The 17,896-nt window shown below is 35.8% G+C and overlaps 1 protein-coding gene and 3 non-coding genes across 9 annotated transcripts in view; 2 read left to right on the forward strand and 2 right to left on the reverse strand.

Moving 5' to 3' along the window:
* LOC126372234 (myocyte-specific enhancer factor 2) overlaps positions 1 to 17,896 on the forward strand; it is a 97,306-nt gene that overhangs the window by 73,283 nt on the left and 6,127 nt on the right. For 2 of the 6 annotated variants that reach the window (XM_050017912.1, XM_050017920.1), the window contains exons 2-7: positions 3,821 to 3,966; positions 8,457 to 8,594; positions 12,758 to 12,823; positions 13,581 to 13,881; positions 14,030 to 14,265; positions 14,450 to 14,574. In XM_050017912.1, the coding sequence (XP_049873869.1) occupies positions 3,913 to 3,966; positions 8,457 to 8,594; positions 12,758 to 12,823; positions 13,581 to 13,881; positions 14,030 to 14,265; positions 14,450 to 14,574 (920 nt within the window). In that variant the 5' untranslated portion in view covers positions 3,821 to 3,912. The remainder of the gene's footprint in view (positions 1 to 3,820; positions 3,967 to 8,456; positions 8,595 to 12,757; positions 12,824 to 13,580; positions 13,882 to 14,029; positions 14,266 to 14,449; positions 14,575 to 17,896) is intronic. The other 4 variants (XM_050017929.1, XM_050017939.1, XM_050017948.1 and 1 more) reach the window with 2 other exon arrangements.
* Trnah-gug (transfer RNA histidin (anticodon GUG)) lies at positions 14,637 to 14,708 on the reverse strand. Its single transcript has one exon. It is a non-coding gene; the product is annotated as a tRNA-His (tRNA).
* Positions 16,141 to 16,212, reverse strand: Trnah-gug (transfer RNA histidin (anticodon GUG)). Its single transcript has one exon. It is a non-coding gene; the product is annotated as a tRNA-His (tRNA).
* Trnah-gug (transfer RNA histidin (anticodon GUG)) lies at positions 17,731 to 17,802 on the forward strand. The gene has a single exon. It is a non-coding gene; the product is annotated as a tRNA-His (tRNA).

The raw sequence follows: 17,896 nt of genomic DNA on the forward strand, positions 1-17,896 counted from the left end.
ATAAAAGATAATTAACACCGGTTAACTGGGTTGGTCGGTTGTTACTCTAGGCATGTCATGGGAGCAAGCTACATAGATTGCAAAAGCCCTAGATCCCAACAGGGGACAAAAGGATTAGAACAAAAGAAGATGGCTAGAAATAACAAATAAATTTAATTGTATAGTGAGTACTTATTATACTTTTTAATTCTCAACATTAATATTCCAAATTCAAATTTAAAATTGAATAGAATCCTTCCGAAAACGTGTTTCGTCTGTTTTAATAAGTAATACCATATTTTAACAGAATTTTTTACGAATGAAACAGCACTGTGGTAAACACCACCTGTCATTTCCAATTCAAGACAAATAACTAAATTCAAAAACCACGCAGTGAAAAACAGCAGAAATACTATTAAATATTCTGATTCAATTCCGTGGAACCCAATAAAGTGTTCGTAGAATGAAATTAACGTGGTTCCCTTTCATGCCGTCCGGTGCACTAATTGAAATATCCGAGCGTAAAGGCTTGGACAGGTGACCTTTAGAATACACGTGTGTGGTAAAGGCTTCAGTAATACTTTTTACAATGAGATTCCCACTGACATTCAAAGTTTACCTATGAATAATAAATTAAACAGTAGTTCAGTAAACAGAAACTTTGCAAAAAGTTGACAAGGTGAAAACAAGACATGAATGCTTGGGGTCCCCAAATTACCCTCTGGGGTTAAATATTAGGTAGCATTATTACTAAAATATTATTAAAACGTTTTTTTAAGAACGGCGGTATGCTAAGGTTTCCGGGTATACAGGTGGAGAAGCTGCAGCAGTTAAATTCGAGAAGAAAAAGTGTATGAAAAGTCTTTATCTCCCGCTTTTTTACTTTATTTTTAATTTTTCATGACTACACCACTAACTAGGTACGCTTTTTAAAAAAGAGATAAGGCACTTTCGGAACACGTGTAGATAAAAGCTCATTTTCAATTGTATGACGCTGAAACTTTTTATGAAACTGCTGCTAGAAACATTTTTCTGGAATAATGTTGTTTGTGAAACAGTTTTTCACATTTTACAATACAATACAATACAAAAAACGCTTTATTGCATATATAAACACAACACTAAAAACAATTACAAATGTAACAGAAGAAGTACAATCGGAAGTAATTTTAATAATGACTTAAAATAAGGCGCGTGTACGCAGAAAACTGATTTGAGGTTTACAGTTTTAGCTGACATTAATCTAGGACCTGGACCACAGATCATAGAGACAAGGGAGATATGCCCTCACTAATTATAAGACTCCGCATGTCGCCTGTTGACTCACGTCGGTGTGTGAAGCGGCCGCATTTGACATTTCTGGCTGGACCACTACGTCGATTTACCCGCCGTTCATTGCGTAGTAACACAACCGCAAGTTGTGGTTGCGCGATACCAAAGAAGCAATGAATGATGTGGAAAGTTTTACAATAAGATCGTTGTCTCATATAATAAGCTTATTTTGTGCATATTTGAATCCCACTGGCTACGTTTCTGCGGCATCTCTCTATATTAGCAACTCTGTAACCTAATCCAATAGCTTTGCCAATAGAAGGTCAGCTTTCTACTCCATGATCGGTATATTGATCTATTTTTGTACAGATAATAATAACGCACATGAAAATATTTTGTCTTATAGTATAGAAGGAAGTTTTTATGTAGGTACTATATTTTGGCAGTTACAAGAAAACAGGCATATATAAAAAAAATACAACAGGATTTTCAGCTACAGACGTATTTTTAGCATCCATTAGAATTCGTTCAGGAGAAGTGGAACAATTTATGTAAATTTGATGTAATCCAACGCGATAGAAAGATATTTTTAGACCTCCATGTTTAAGATGAAACACGTGGTTTCATTGACGCCAATATCGGGGTAAGAAGTTTTGAATATTTCATGAGATTGTATAACGACAACAAATTTTTGATAGAACTGGATACATGCTCGAAGGACCACAATTCAAAGAAAAATAAGATCAAGTTTAGTTAGAATGTAAATTGAGCAACTTTGCAGACAGGATAATAAAGTATTGAATATCATTAACAACATTGACGCGCAAACTTCGATAGATGCACTGAGAATCATAATCGAACGTCTAGAGCGTAATGTATTCAAAAACGGTGACATCAACCTTTAAAATGACGTCGTATAACAAAACAAACAAAAGAGCGAGCAGGCTCGCGAGCGCACATTAGCGTATCCATAATACATGCGGCGGTAGGTCACACAGATTTGCATAATAACCCCACTATCAGCCCACATGACCCTGTTTTACCTGCCTACTGTTACTGTTTTTCCTTCAGAAAAACGTTCTGTTCATTTAAATTTATATTTATGATTAAGCTTAGCCGTGGAAATTAATTTTCTCAACGTGGAATTGATTTTAATTAAAAGATCTAAAGTTTGAATTTTATTTATTCCTGTGTATATTAAAAAAGGTACTGGTCCCAAAATGATTCCCTGAGAAACTTGCTTTTAGGTTTGAAGTTTTACAACACTATTACATTAATTAAGTACCAACCGTAACAATATAATACTTAAATGCATACATATAAAACAATATATTATAATATATGTAATATCAGTCATGTCTTTCGATTCTTTAAATGTACTTACCACTAATTTTAGCCGCGATATTGTATCTAATGCTGTCTATAACACTATGTTATAGAATCGGTCACGTGTATCAAAAACAAATATTAATTTAAATTCAATAACTTTCACAGTACCTACTGTGGAGGATGGTTATTGGATTTACTAGTTTGATGCGGATTACGGTTTCTGTGGTTACGTCATTATCCGATATGTATGACGTCACGTTGGTTATCATTAGCTGTTGGACGTATACAAAGGGTCTATTGTTTGACTACTGCGTAGATATACTCGTATATTTATCGAGAACAATGTAGCACACACTTTCTTCTTGACATGAATATAAAAATATTTTGTAAAATGTGTAAATGTTCTCGGGAAAACTGGAGGTGTTACCTAATCATAATTTTTTATAAACTGACTTTATCATTATAATTATTACACTCAATAAGTAGTTGAATGAACTGACTTTAGTTTATCTTTATATACAAATTGTTTTGCATTGAATACTCTCTTTTTATTTTGATGAACCAACTAATTCAGTTTAGTAATTATATATCGAACTCTTCTATATTATCATAAAACGTTTTACAAAAGGTTAAGAGAAGGTAGATAAATCCTTCGTTGTTGTCTTTACATCAAAAAGGCTGCATAGGGATCGTAACAAGCGGTATTGGTGTCTATCTAAACAGGCCTCTGTAAGGTGGCAGGTTCGAAACCCAGCACGGGCTTAAACCAATGAATTTCGAATTTATTTTCGAATTCATTTTCGAATCATAAATAATTATCAGGTACTCAGCGGCGCAGGAAATCATCGTGAGTAAGACCACATTCCCATAAAATCGATAAATACGTTTCGGAGGTATGTAACCTAACTTATATTGGGCTGGTTTTCCCTTCGCGGGTCGGAAGGTCAGACAGGCAGTCGCTTCCGTAAAAAATCGAAACTATCAAATCTTTAAGTTAGATAAGCGTATCCTAAAAAAAAACCGGACTGAGATGATGATGATGTTGTTCGGTCACGAGCATTAATATGTATACACTTTGGTACCATGTCACATTAACTTTTTTGACAAATTGAACTGTAAGTCTCACTAAATGTCAAATATGTCAGTGCGACAGAGTCCTAAAGTGGGTACATTATATTGCTCATGACTGTTCATGGTAGACAAACTATTGTGTCTAATTAGTGATTTTAATTGTCTGCAGGTAGCAGCTGTTGACGTCTGCAGTAGAAGCCAAACACCGGCGACTTTCGTTCTTGCCCCGCTCCCCAAACCCTCTCCAAGATTGCTGCCACCATGGGTCGGAAGAAAATACAAATATCGAGAATCACAGACGAACGGAATCGACAGGTTTGTAACATTTCTAATACGACACATACATATTATCATAATTACCATTGCATAGGACTAGCTGGCGGGGAGTGAGTGTATATAATACAGGGTGTTAGGGATGTCGTAACGAAAACTTTGAGGGATGATTCAGGCCATGATTCTGAATTAATATCAAGTAGAATTTTCGATCGCAAAAGTATAGAATTTAAAATAATTTAAAAAATCCAAAAAACATTATGAATTTTGCGACGGAAATCTCCACTTGATATTAAATCAGAATGATGGTCTGTATCACCCCAATTAGAATTTGTTACGATATCACTAACACCCTGTATACACCTTTGGGGATGCAGGTGTGATAGTATGTTTTATTATAAATATCTCAATTACGGTAGTCAGATGAACATTCAACGCATGATGAACCAAGTACGCACGCCTCACCGAGCTTTCTGTTAGCGTGATAGGTGGTGAGAGTATAATAGTCAAGCCAACTGTGTTAGTGAAAATTGCACATAAGATACATTAATAACTCATTTGGGCAAGTCTGATGCCGGGGAATGAACAGAAGGGCTTCATGTTTAAGAAACAAGCTGGTGACTCACAAGACAATAGTGCCTTACTTAATTGAAAATAATATGGTATTAAAGTTACAGTTACCAGCGCACGACCCATATTCTTAGATAGACTTAGTTATGTCGGAGTCATAATAATAGCTTAAAACATTAATAAATAATAAATAAAACACAATTAATTACATCTGGTTTAAGTGTTTATATTATACTTCTTAATCACAACAAAGCATAGAGCAACACGGACCTCTTAAAAAGACGTAAAAGATAAAGTAGGAAGGTAGTCACCTCAATGAATGAGATACAAGTAAGTAACAAAAAAACAATTTTAGTAATTACATTCAGTATAATAATTTAATAATACAAGGTTGCTAAAGAGTGAAATGACCTTAGCAATCGGTCTGACCCAGCAGATGTGGCATATCAGCGCCACCAGTGCAAAACATTATCGCAACAGGACAACGACCGCTGCCGCTGTTAATTTATTAATTACTCCCTCAACCAGCGTAATAAGACCTTCTAAACACAACTAAATAATCCCCACAGCCGTCTTAATTACATGAAAGGGAAGGGACGAGGAAGTTCAAGGTCAGATGGTTGAGTAATAGGGAAGGCAGACGACTAAGCGAAAGTTGTGAAGGCCAATTTGCTTTTTCACGAACATTTCGACCCTGACTCGCAGCGACAGTGACTTTGGCTACATTATCGAATTAGAATTCGTATGCCTTGATACCTTGACGTTTTACCATTGATCTATGGTTTCTTAACAGCCGTTCTGTATAATGTACATTTTGATAGTCTTTCTGAATGAATCAAAATATTACTGTAACATTCCGTCTATTTTAAAAGTACAATTAGAATAACTGTGATGATGAACGATGACGCACGTAAGCATAAATAATGTGACGGTACCTTTTAGAGAATTACAACGTACGTGGCTTTTTGATTTTAAGGAAAATGAAATGAACTAATAACCACAGAGGAGGATACAATTTCAATGTGGCTAATGATACGGAACACTGAAATGCATACGAGTGACTGTCGACGCATAAAGGCGATTAATTCCAGTAATAATTGTATTGGATGTCCCTGACACATAAACCAAGTTCGAGACTCTCCAGCGCGATTATAAAATTGGAATTAAAAAAGGGGTTGGGAGCAGATTTCCATAAAAAAAATGGTGCACATTTTTTTTGTTAGTCACAAATAGTCCGCATACCAATTTTTAGCTTTCTCCCTTGAAAATTGCGGAATGCTCCATAATAAACTTCCACCCCCATTTTAGGGAGTGGGGGATTAGAAAGAGACAACAAGATGCCTGTCACGTGCCTCTCCGTTTTGCCGTGAAAGACGGACAAACAAACAGACAGGCACACGCATACACTTTCCCACTTATAACATTAGTATGGACAGAAAGACGTATTGTTCTTCTATCTAAAAGAAAATTTAATAAGCGTAGACAGAGAACGAGTACTTGAGAGTTCAAGAAAGTATTTTGAACTTTGCAATTCAGTTTGGAACTAAGGTGTACTGTTTTTCGTGTTTAGGAACTTGGGAATGTTTGTCAAAGGCGTTATTCAGGACAACATTTGAAGTGGTAATTGAATTTACAACAGACTGAGAGTAGATATTACGTAAAATTCTCATCATTCGTGACTCGCCAGCGGAAGCTGTTCAGTTATTTTAAAACATCAGTTTAAAAACTTGTCTGCAATTGGGTACTTTCAATTAAAATACGGTCGACAGAGGTGTAAGTTCGAATAACAACACTCCTCTCCGCTATGATTAAGTCCCATGTAATAGGGGACAAGCCTTTTGCCAGTAACCGGGCACAAATACTGGAAACCACGTGATATCAATTATTATCTATGACCTAGACATCAATTCAATTATATCCTACATTCGTTTTGCGATTTCTAAATAATAATAGGGTACTTTCCAACTAGTCAAATCAGTTACTTTTTACTGAACGTCAAAACACGAAGTTACTATGGAATTTGTATGAAAAAGCAACCTGTGACGTCATAGATGAACGTGACAAAAAGATGCATTTATTATTACATTTTTCTTTATTAAAATTCATAAATAAGTTAAATAGAAAAAAGAAAATATTTTTCGTTAGTTTTAGATGTCTTTATTTAGTAATCAGAAATTCATAATTTATCTTTAACGTAACGTTGGTCATCCCCCTAGCATTATCCCGATTTTTCACAGGGTCCGCTTACCTGACCTGAAGATTTGACAGGTCCGGTTTGTTCCAACGTTGTAGGTATTAAGTGAAATAATGTACAAAATTCAGTTAGCACTCTTTATAATTACGTTTGCAAATTCTCACTAACAAATTCCTAACCTTGAAATTTAATGATGTCCAGATGAAAATTACGATCTTATTTTTTATGCAAATGTTTGTGACGATTTCTAATACATAATTAAGTATCATGTATTTATTTATTTATTTGGTCAACCAACGGCAAGTACACTGATACATGGTTACAGTTTGCAGTTAATACATATAAAAAACTAAGCGCCTCGCCACTTACAGGTGGACACAACATGCACTAATACTTTAGGTACTTAATTACAAAAATTAAATTAGAGCTAGAAAAAGTAACAACTTCAATGATTAAAAAGTATCTGTTATAGATAAAACAGTCTTTTTGATTCGAGGAACAGATGTAAAGAAGATATCTATTTTATCTGCATATGTATGTGGAATAGTGAACTGTTCTTGCACTTGTTTCTACACAAAACGGAGTCTAAAGATAGTCCGAAGAAAATATAGTCCGCGCCGCGAAAAAAGTCAACGGATGACAATGGAACTAATTGATATGTCATTAAAATTCTATGCAGAATCTGCAATACTAGCGCGAAGGGACTTCTTCCGTGGCGATCTGTTTTAAACCTGGTTTTAGTCTTCGTTTTGGAATAAGGCGGTGTGATATTAAATAAAGTTAGGTGTAGGTGACATCGTAACAAATACTGAGGGGGATGATTCAGAGCATGATTCTAAGTTTGAAAATTCACGAAATTTTTAGTGTCTTTTTAATTATTTTTAGTTCGGTACTGTTGCGACGGAAAATCCCACTTGATATTAATTCAGAATATTGAGCTGAATCATCCCCCTCAGTATTCGTTACGAAGTCACTAACACCTCGTACAAACATTATTTACAACCGTTAGGCAGTTTACGGTAAATAACAATTAAAAACCATACTGTTAATTTCAACGCATAAAAATATGAACATGAATATTATCCAGCCGTTGTGTTTACATTTTTATGGAAATTAACTATACTTGTCTGTCCTGTGATAACCTTTGTATACCTGAGGAATCATATAATATTAAAGCTACAATATACTGTTCGTATTGGGATTTGTAAATAATATTTTATGACACTTGAAAACAGTATTTATGAGAAGATACAAAAACGTTAAAATTCATCAACATATTTTTTTCACTTGGACTTTGGATCGCTCATTGTTACTTAATTCATAATTCAAATTCAATTCAATATATTAATTCAAAAATAAGTTAAAACCTTCGACCGCATCTTCACTTGCCATCAGGTGATATTGTGATTAAATACTTGCCTATCATGCTTAGAAAACGTTTTTAGAGAGAGTTTTTTATGGCTGATTTATGGTAGCGGTTGTCTTCAAGAAATCGCTTCAGAGCTATAAGTCCACCCAAGTATACTGTTACTAAATGTTTTACAAAATGTTTGTATGTTATGTGGAGGGAGCAAGAGAAGTGTGTCAGGATCGAAGCAAATGGAATTCCATAGTTTCTGTATGTGTGTATCTATGTATGCAATAAATTATATTTGATTGATTGAGTGCAACAGAAATAAGTCGAGCAGGAAATGGAATTTCTAGATTAGCGTTTTATCACTATTCTTTGACGCTGTGAAAAATACCCTATTTCTTTGTAATGTTTCAGGTGACGTTCAACAAGCGCAAATTCGGTGTGATGAAGAAGGCGTATGAGCTGAGCGTGCTCTGTGACTGCGAGATCGCACTCATCATCTTTAGCTCCAACAACAAACTGTACCAGTATGCTAGCACGGATATGGACAAGGTACGCCATCTATTATTACTACATAATGCTGCTTTTCCTCCATGGTCTCGTGGTTAGAACGTCAACCCGTCAACCCGATGGAGACATAGTCGAAATCACTTTGTGAGACTACCCTTTGTTTGGTTGCAACTTAGAAACACCTGATTTTTCGAAAACGTAAGACGATTTCGTGCTTTGGATTACCTAAATCGTTTATCTCGGTCGGTAATGAGGGACGACAAATCTTCAAAAAAAAAATAACATACTAATAATAGTTTCAGCTCACGCCGTCGGGCGCTAGTGTCGATTCCATATTACACCAAACGATAGTACGGAGAATCTAGGCTACCATACCACATATACATTTATATGGGTCGTCCTTCTTTTTCATTGACTAAGACATTTTCTCAATTTATCGGATTTAACATTTTTAAAATTATAACGCCAATAAATATTTTAAAACATCATATAAAGATGAGTCTGTAGAGGACTATTTAGTGGTTCTCTTTATCTTGGTAACATACTTTTCTTTGCATTCAAAAAAATATTGTGAGAGCATTTCAATTTACCACTCTGTCACAGAATTTTGTGAAAAACAATCAAGCTACGTTAATCACTAATTGAGGAACCGATTAGTATTTTGCTAGTATTTTGAGTATAATAAGATAACTATATTATTTTTGGACAATGGAAACATTAAATAAAATTCTAAAACATATAACTTATCAGAACGAAGGACAGATCATTGTCGATAAAAAAGAAGAACGACCCATATTTATTTCATGATTTCAGCGAATGAGACAGTCTGCGATTGTCCGAATAAAATTGTTCAGGCGCTACTGATTTTTCTTATATTCAAATTCATTGCCAAAAATATATTTATGCAGTTAATAACATAGTATATTACCGGAAAGTCGTGAAATGCAATAATATATAATAATTCTTTATTGCACTCTGCACAAAAATTTGTTCCACAAATAAAGACCGAAAAATCCGTTAAAATAAATAATATACACATAATATTCGATTGTGCATGCATTATTACACTTTATATCATTCTCCTTGCATTAAAACTATAACCGTTTTACACTTACCATAAAGCTCATTTTAATCGGTCGTAAAATCTTATATATAAACGTAATTAATTACCACTGAATCGCTTATTCGTGATTATGAGACGTAATAAGTTTTATATACTAAAAATCAATGTTTAAAGCGGTCACTGGCGTAAAAGAATTTGCATATCTTTTACTTACACTGAAACCGGAAGACTTTATGAATAAAAAACATCTACTTACACAGAAATTACTTTGATTTAGACAGAAACAACACTCTAAACTTTACCTTGAAGCATTCGTTTTAGCATCTTTTGAAATACTTAGTAATTTTCTTCGCCGCATTTTCTTGTTTGCTCACTATTTTGATATCAAATGTTCAAATGCAGTAGGGCATTGAAAACAAAAAGTCACTTTCATTAGCACTTCTTCTATGGTGTGGGTTGTGAGGTGGATTACCAATCCAATCAACCCTGGTATGATGGTTACTATTAAATAATAATAAGCACTAGTTATTTATTTAAATTGTCACAAATAATTTTACCAAATGCGCTCCAACACATCACACGTGCTGACACGGCGGGTGAACCTACAGAGAGAGAAAATAATCAGAAAAGAATGAATGAGTGAATGGATACTATACATTTTAGTCGAGCTTATTTAGATTTTGAAACCTGTATTAAGTTTAGATGTTTTGATTCGCCTTAATAGACCATTTCTTAATAAACTGATGATGCTTATAATACTCGTACCATAAATGGCTTATATTTTAACGGCACAAGGCTCATCATATCCATCTTAGGACTTCGTACAGTCATGAGCAATATAATGTACCCACTTTAGGACTCTGTCGCACTAATATAATATTTGACATTTAGCGAGACTTACAGTTCAATTTGACAAAAAAGTTAATGTGACATGGTACCAAATTGTATACATATTAATGCTCGTGACCGTACACATACACACTTGTGGCTCTACTTGCCAGGGTGTGAGTTTATGAATGTATGTATTACGGAAAATACTACTGGATCTGAAGAAATATTAAGCATACTCCGCCAGTTTATACGCCACTGAACAAAATTCTCACAAAGTTCACAGCGTGGGTCGAACTACCAAATATTTGTTTGTCCTCACGTAACATAAGGTCAAGCTCACTCACATACCGTTGCTGAGTTAGCTGACGTATCTGAAATTTTTAGCGAATCAGTTTTGCACCTTATGCTACTATCAATAAGACACAAATCGTTTTAGCAATGAAAATGCAGATACGTCAGTTTGCAAAGTCAGTCACGAACATAAGTACTTATTGACTGAACGATTTCACAATTGTGGATTGTGGAGCGTAGGTTTGAGTTCACCTTTTATGAAGGTATACTCCTTAATTAGATACGCTGTTATGGACTCGCTACCGTTTTTTGTTGCATTAATTACATTTTGACAGTCCGCGATATACATTTTTAAAACGCACATAGTACTATTTGCTTTTTAAAAAGCAACTACAATAGTTCCATTTTTAAGTAAAACATACTAACTTGCAGCCGCAGCACTTGGTATTCAAGTCCTGAGATGGATATGATGAGCAGTGTAGATAGTCCGTTATGATTGGTTATCATTTGTCTGGGTCAAAGTTAAATTATAAAATGCTAATTCTGAAATAGAAGCCAGTCTAAGATGATCAAAAATCATATCATAGGAACAATGTGTAAGTAATCTTCCACGTTTGACCGCTATTGCAGAATTTCTATAGTAACATATTCCACATCAATGAGAATTTCCATACAAATTTCATTAAAAAGTATTAAAAAATATTTTAATTTGTCAAGTAGCCTTTATGAGATAGGAAATAAGGAATGCCTTACACGCAAAAAATATTAAACAAAAATGCATAAAGAGAGAACGTTATGTTTATGAATGAATACAATTAGTTACGTATAACTTACCTTAAGAGCTCCTATGTTTGTAAACATCAGTTGCATACTTTGTTGACATCAAAGCCGTAGGTCGCTAGTCCATTAGCGATATAAATAGCACGTAATAACTAGCTGTTGTTGATAAAAGTACTTATACTAACGCAGTGATTTCCAAAGTGAGTTCCACTGAACCTAGGTCTTCCAGGGCACTAGGAAATTATGGTCTGTCAGATGTAATACTGAACAAAAAAGTAATTATCGATAAAGCAGTGACACAATTTTAGTCATTACATCAAAATGTTGAAGCTTTTCAGACATTATGTTATCATTTAAAAATTCAAGTGAGAAGTATTTGATGTGTGTTCCGTGATCATAAAATTATGTGCAGACAGAAGTTTTGCCAATGCTAAAGACATCCATAATTGCTTTTCCATCTCCATAAATGAGGATTTTAATCAAAATGAAAAACCAACAGCTACTTTAAACATTATAGTACATACAAAAATATATAGGATACAGAAGAGCCAATTATAGGTTTCCACAAATAGACGTAGTATAAGTCGGTTTGACAGCAATAATTGTACAATACTGTACTAAAAACAAATAAAGTAAACAGGCGTAAACACTAAACTTAATAATTACAAATAGATGAACAAGCCACTAACCCGATACGGAATAAAACTTACAAAACATAATAATAAGGCTATGGAAAAATAAAACTAAAGAAAAGAAAAATGCCTACAATAAAAACAAAACCACTAAGATTAAACGTTATGACGTCCCCAACCAATACATTTCCGGTAATTTACGCTTTATTTTTTATGAACTACTAGCGACCAGGCCCAGCATCGCTCGGGTGCAATGCTGAGGAAAAAATGAAATTATTTACGACCTCATTTAAAGACCTCAAAAATAACAATATTTTTCCACTATTTGATGGCTGTTATTATACATATAAACCTTCCTCTTGAATCACTCTATCTACTAAAACAAACCGCATCAAAATCCATTGCGTAGTTTTAAAGATTTAAGCGTACATAGGGATATCATCATCATCAGCCGTACGACGCCCACTGCTGGGCATAGACCTCCCCCACTGCTGGGCATAGGGATCTCCACGACGGGATAGGGATATAGGGACAGAAAAAGCGACTTTGTTTTATACTATGTAGTGATTTAATAAGTAAATAGGTAAATGAAACTATTTTTTTTGCAGGTTCTCCTTAAATACACGGAATACAACGAGCCGCACGAATCCCTGACGAACCGCAACATCATCGAGGTACATTAAGTACGGCGTCATCTGTGTGCCAGTGATCGCAATGCAGTGTCCATGCAATTTGACTGATCCCATTAACCGCGTGCTTACTACTCACACAAACCCTAATGCATTATATCTGTTACTAAAAACGATCCAGCTATCCCCAAAGCCAAACACTATCTGGACGTACTCAAGAATAATCTAAAGAGTAACCGTAGTACACCCAAGTAACCAACAATTTAGATGTAGCAAGAATAGATATACACAAGCAAGCATGCCAGTATATATCCTGTTAGAAAAAAGAACTACAAAACACCAGACACCCAGATTTTATACTAACAGTTTATGAGACACCCCAAATATTTATGTTATTTTTCCTTGTACAGCATGGGTTTTTATAAATATTTTTGTGTTATTTGAATTAACCGCGCCTACCTGATGTGATACAAGGGTAAAGTCAGTTGCATCATTGCATTCGACACAACACACATATGTACGCTAAAAAGTTTCACGTACAATTATGTAGTTATAGAACGATTGTAGTGTTAAAAGCACTTATTATTTGGACCCTCCACTACATACTCTTTGCAAACAAGTCATAAACAGAACAAAAACTAGACGTAACTCTTGTTGTAGACGTTGCTGCTAATTGTGTGTACAGAGGGTGTTCTAATATTTAACTCGATTTAAAAATAATGCATGCAGTTATTAAAAAAAAACAATTATTTAGAATTTTGGCTCGTCAAGCCACCTGAGCTCGTTTCGCTGACACTTACAGGCCCTAACGAAGAAAGAGCATAAGAACGGAGTGATGTCACCCGACAGCCCTGAAGCGGAACCGGAATACAGCCTGACCCCACGGACCGAAGCCAAGTACTCGAAGATCGACGAAGAATTCCAAATGATGATGCAAAGGAACCAGTTGAACGGAAGCAGGGTCGGAGTTGGCGTGACTGGAAGTAACTACAATCTACCTGTGAGCGTCCCAGTGGGCAGTTACGACCAATCCCTGCTGCAAGCTAGTCCTCAAATGCATACTTCTATCAGTCCACGGCCCTCGTCTTCGGAAACCGATTCAGGTGTGTATTCATTTTTTTCGCTAGTATTGGTTTGAACAGGACAAGAACTTGAAGTGCCTGCCCATCGAAGCACTCAAACGAAATTCAGGATTCGTTTCGTTCATATCCCTCTTGAGATGGTTTCAAATATTTGCTCTTCAAATTCCAGTGTACCCTAGCGGCGGAATGCTTGAGATGTCGAACGGATACCCGGGATCTGGGTCCCCCTTGGGCGCGGGGTGTACCCCATCCCCCTCGCCGGGACCCGCGCCCTCTCCCCACCGACATTCGCACAAGCCTCACCACGCACCGCCGCCGCATCACTCGCCTCGACACAACAACCTACGCGTCGTCATACCCAGCTCCATGCCACCACCGCAGGATGACATATCATATACTGGAGAGGTGAGGAGAAATAATTTTGGAAATTTGAAAAAGTCTAAAAAAGACAAGATTTATATCGAAAAGGCAAAATAAATATTACTAATTACATTTAATTAAAATCAAGATTCACCAAAAAATTCAAGAATTCCGTTTGTCCTCATTTATACACTTTCAGTTGGGTAATCTTCTTGTCCAACTATTCCAGACACCACTAAGCTACTCAGGACTTGGCAACTTCGGACCGCAGGACTTCAGCATGAGCTCGGACATGGGAATCGGACTATCTTGGGGCGCCCACCAACTGCAGACGTTACAGCACAACAGGTACATGTCTGTGATCACTTTTAATATTCTATTTTAAAAAAATACGCTCCGCCGCGACAATGTATCACTGCCGTGACCAGGATTCGAACCTGGGTTACTACGGCCACAACGTAGGGTCCTAACCACTAGACGATCACGGCTGTCGGAGCTGCGACTGTAGCAGCGAAATTCACTATCTCATTTTGACGGGTTGCATAACCGTTTCAAGTGACCGGTTGCGTTGCACAATTCGATTGTTACTTGGTCAAGTTCATTGATAAGTTAACTAGACAAGACACATTAAATGTAAACCAGCAAAAATATGAATGAATTGTAATTATAACCTTTGGACTTTAAACCAATTATGTTTCTTGCTAGTTTGATATAAAAATGGGACCATAAACAAAAACGACGAGTAAACTACAACTACCTACGTTTTTTGACACGCAATAAACTGCTAAAAAGAAATAGGAACCTACAGAAAAGGGCTCAAATATTTAACTTTTTCAACCGTTGGAAGATTTAAAACCGTACCGAGCCGTGGTAGCCCAGTTGGTAAAACGCTTGCCTTGCACTTTGAGGTCGCAGATCTCAAACCAATGATTGTCGAATTTGTTTTCGAATTTCATGTTTGGATCATAAATGATTATCACGTGCTCAGCGGTGAAAGAAAACATCTTAAGGAAACATCTTCAACCCACATTCCCGAAAAATGCATTTTTGGAGGTATGTGACCTAACCTGTATTGGGATTCTCTTCGCGGGTTGGAAGGTCACACAGACAGTCGCTTCTGTAAAAAACCGGACCTGTCAAATGTTAAAGTTCGGTAAACGGACCCAGTAAAAACGGAATAATACTAGGGGGATGAACCGTTGGAAGATTTCTAAACCAGATTTGCGTTTACTCAGTACCAGTTGATCTCAAGGACCCAAAGCAACTGGAAAGACTAAAGTCGAGAGGCTCAGCATGACCAACCAAATAATTGTCCTGTTCCGCACGATTGCTCAAATCGATTAAAAAACCCAACAAAAACATCTATCTTAGAGGTACAAAGGCTTACAGTGTTTAGCTATGACAATAAACCTTACTTTACGAGCTTCCTTGAAATTGTTTGTAGATAGAGGTATTATCGTTTATAATTTACCAATTTTTAACCTATTTCTTATATATTTTAGGGTAACAAAGAACAATATTTGTTTACGTTCACATATGTTGTATTTCAATATTGCTGATGAATTTCTGCTGTATGGAAGTAATAAAGGTCTATATTTTTTCTGAGTTCCATAATATTCATGCACATTAATTTATTCAGCTGACCTCTACCTACCTACAACATTCTTATGTCGCATTTTCCGGATGTCGCTTGTCGTACCTAATATTGTTTCTCTTAAATAAATTATTTATCACTTCCATTTGAAGTACGTTAGCATTATCAAGTAGATACTTGTTAATTAAATGATATGTATTGTCTGTATCAATATAATACCATCTCTTTATAGTGATTGTTAAATTTTGATATGTCTTGAATTCCTGACAGATGTTTTCAATTAATTTTTTGATAACAAAAAATGCTCCGCCGCGACAGTTTATCACTGCCGTGACCAGGATTCGAACCTGGGTTACTACGGCCACAACGTAGGGTCCTAACCACTAGACGATCACGGCTGTCGGAGCTGTGATTGCCGATCTGAATTCAGTGGTCAGTATTGACAGCTAAACTGCACTACCCACTTTCACTTTTGATACAATTTCGATTAATTGCTCTTGAAACCCAACCTCAACCCAACTCAAGTAGTGAAGCAAGAAGTTCTTAGTGGTTTGCAGAGATGGCGTTAGCAAAATGGATAATTTTAAAATTTAAATATTGATTTGTCCAGAGCTCAAGTTTCTTTTATCTGCGGTCTTTTGCTTGGCTTTCTAGCGAAATTTTCTTCGTTAATATTTATCTCTTTTAAATTCTTAACATGTTTCTTGAAATACTTATCTATCTACTCAGCCTGTATCCACCCATTGCTGAGTAAAGGCCTCCTCTCTTTCACGCCATCCTTTCCGGGTAAGTCTCATCCATTGCTTTCCGGCATACCTCACAATGTCAACCGACCACCGGGCTGGTGGTCTGCCTCGATATCGCATACCATCCCTAAACTCCTATATTACTTCTTTATTCTGTTATTTCAATGAAGTTTCTTTTCCATTAACTCCGTTCATATTCAGTAGAAAAAAATAGTGTTTTTAAAATAAATCTTTTGCTATAAAATGTTTTATAATACTTTCGAAATCATCTTAAAAACCATCAAGAATAAAATCACTCCGCCATGACAGTGTATGTCAGTGTGTGTATGGCGTCTCATGTTTAACAGATGGTATTTCAATAACATCGGTCGATACAGAATATTGTTCTGGAGATTTTGATGAGATACCAAACGGAACTCCGTTTGTAAATGGAATCGCATTGTTGAATCTCTTGAAAATAGATTATGTTATCAAGTTTTAGTCAAATACAATTGCAATATTTATCATTTTAAGTATGTTTCGTAGGTATGTCTTTTCCGATAACGAAAAATCTAACAAAATAAAAACTAAAGGGGTGTTTTTTATGGACAAAGGGCGTAGTTCCATCCGGAACACTGAGTATATCCATACTAAGTCATAATAAAAGAAAAAAAAGAAATAAATTATTTAGTGTAAAAAGACAAACAACAAAACATACACAAATAATCTGTATATAAAGAATAATATAAAAAAAACCTTAATATTATACGTTTAATATCTCTCTCGTCACGTAGGTCAGCTGGAAGAAATCTCTTTGTTTAGAGATTAGCATACCTGTATTATCTGTTTTCTTTGTATGTTCCTTGTATCTGTATTATTGTGTACAAATAAATAAATTAAAAAAATACAAAAGAGAACTATTAAAATACATTAGCAGTTCAACAGCTACTGATAAGAACGAGACGTAAGCGATAATTATCTGCGTCGACGCAGCCATGCGTGACAGCCATTGGCGGTGAAAGTGTTACGATCATACCACTCCGGTTCCAACCATGTACTTCACTCACAAACCCCCTCTATCGCCCAGTTTAATAGTAACCGGGGGAGGCAGGGTAACCCAATACTTTTGGTCACTGAAGGTAACTGCGAATGCATTGGTGAATTTTGTAGCAAAGTGTAACAGCTCCGGCAGCCGTGATCGTCTAGTGGTTAGGACCCTACGTTGTGGCCGTAGTAACCCAGGTTCGAATCCTGGTCACGGCAGTGATACACTGTCGCGGCGGAGCTATTTTTTATTTATATTTTTTTAAGTAACATAAGGATAGGAAAGAATCTAACAGAATCAGTAAGACTTTGT

This window comes from Pectinophora gossypiella, chromosome 2 (assembly GCF_024362695.1).
Source record: "Pectinophora gossypiella chromosome 2, ilPecGoss1.1, whole genome shotgun sequence".
NCBI classification, from domain to species: domain Eukaryota; kingdom Metazoa; phylum Arthropoda; class Insecta; order Lepidoptera; family Gelechiidae; genus Pectinophora; species Pectinophora gossypiella.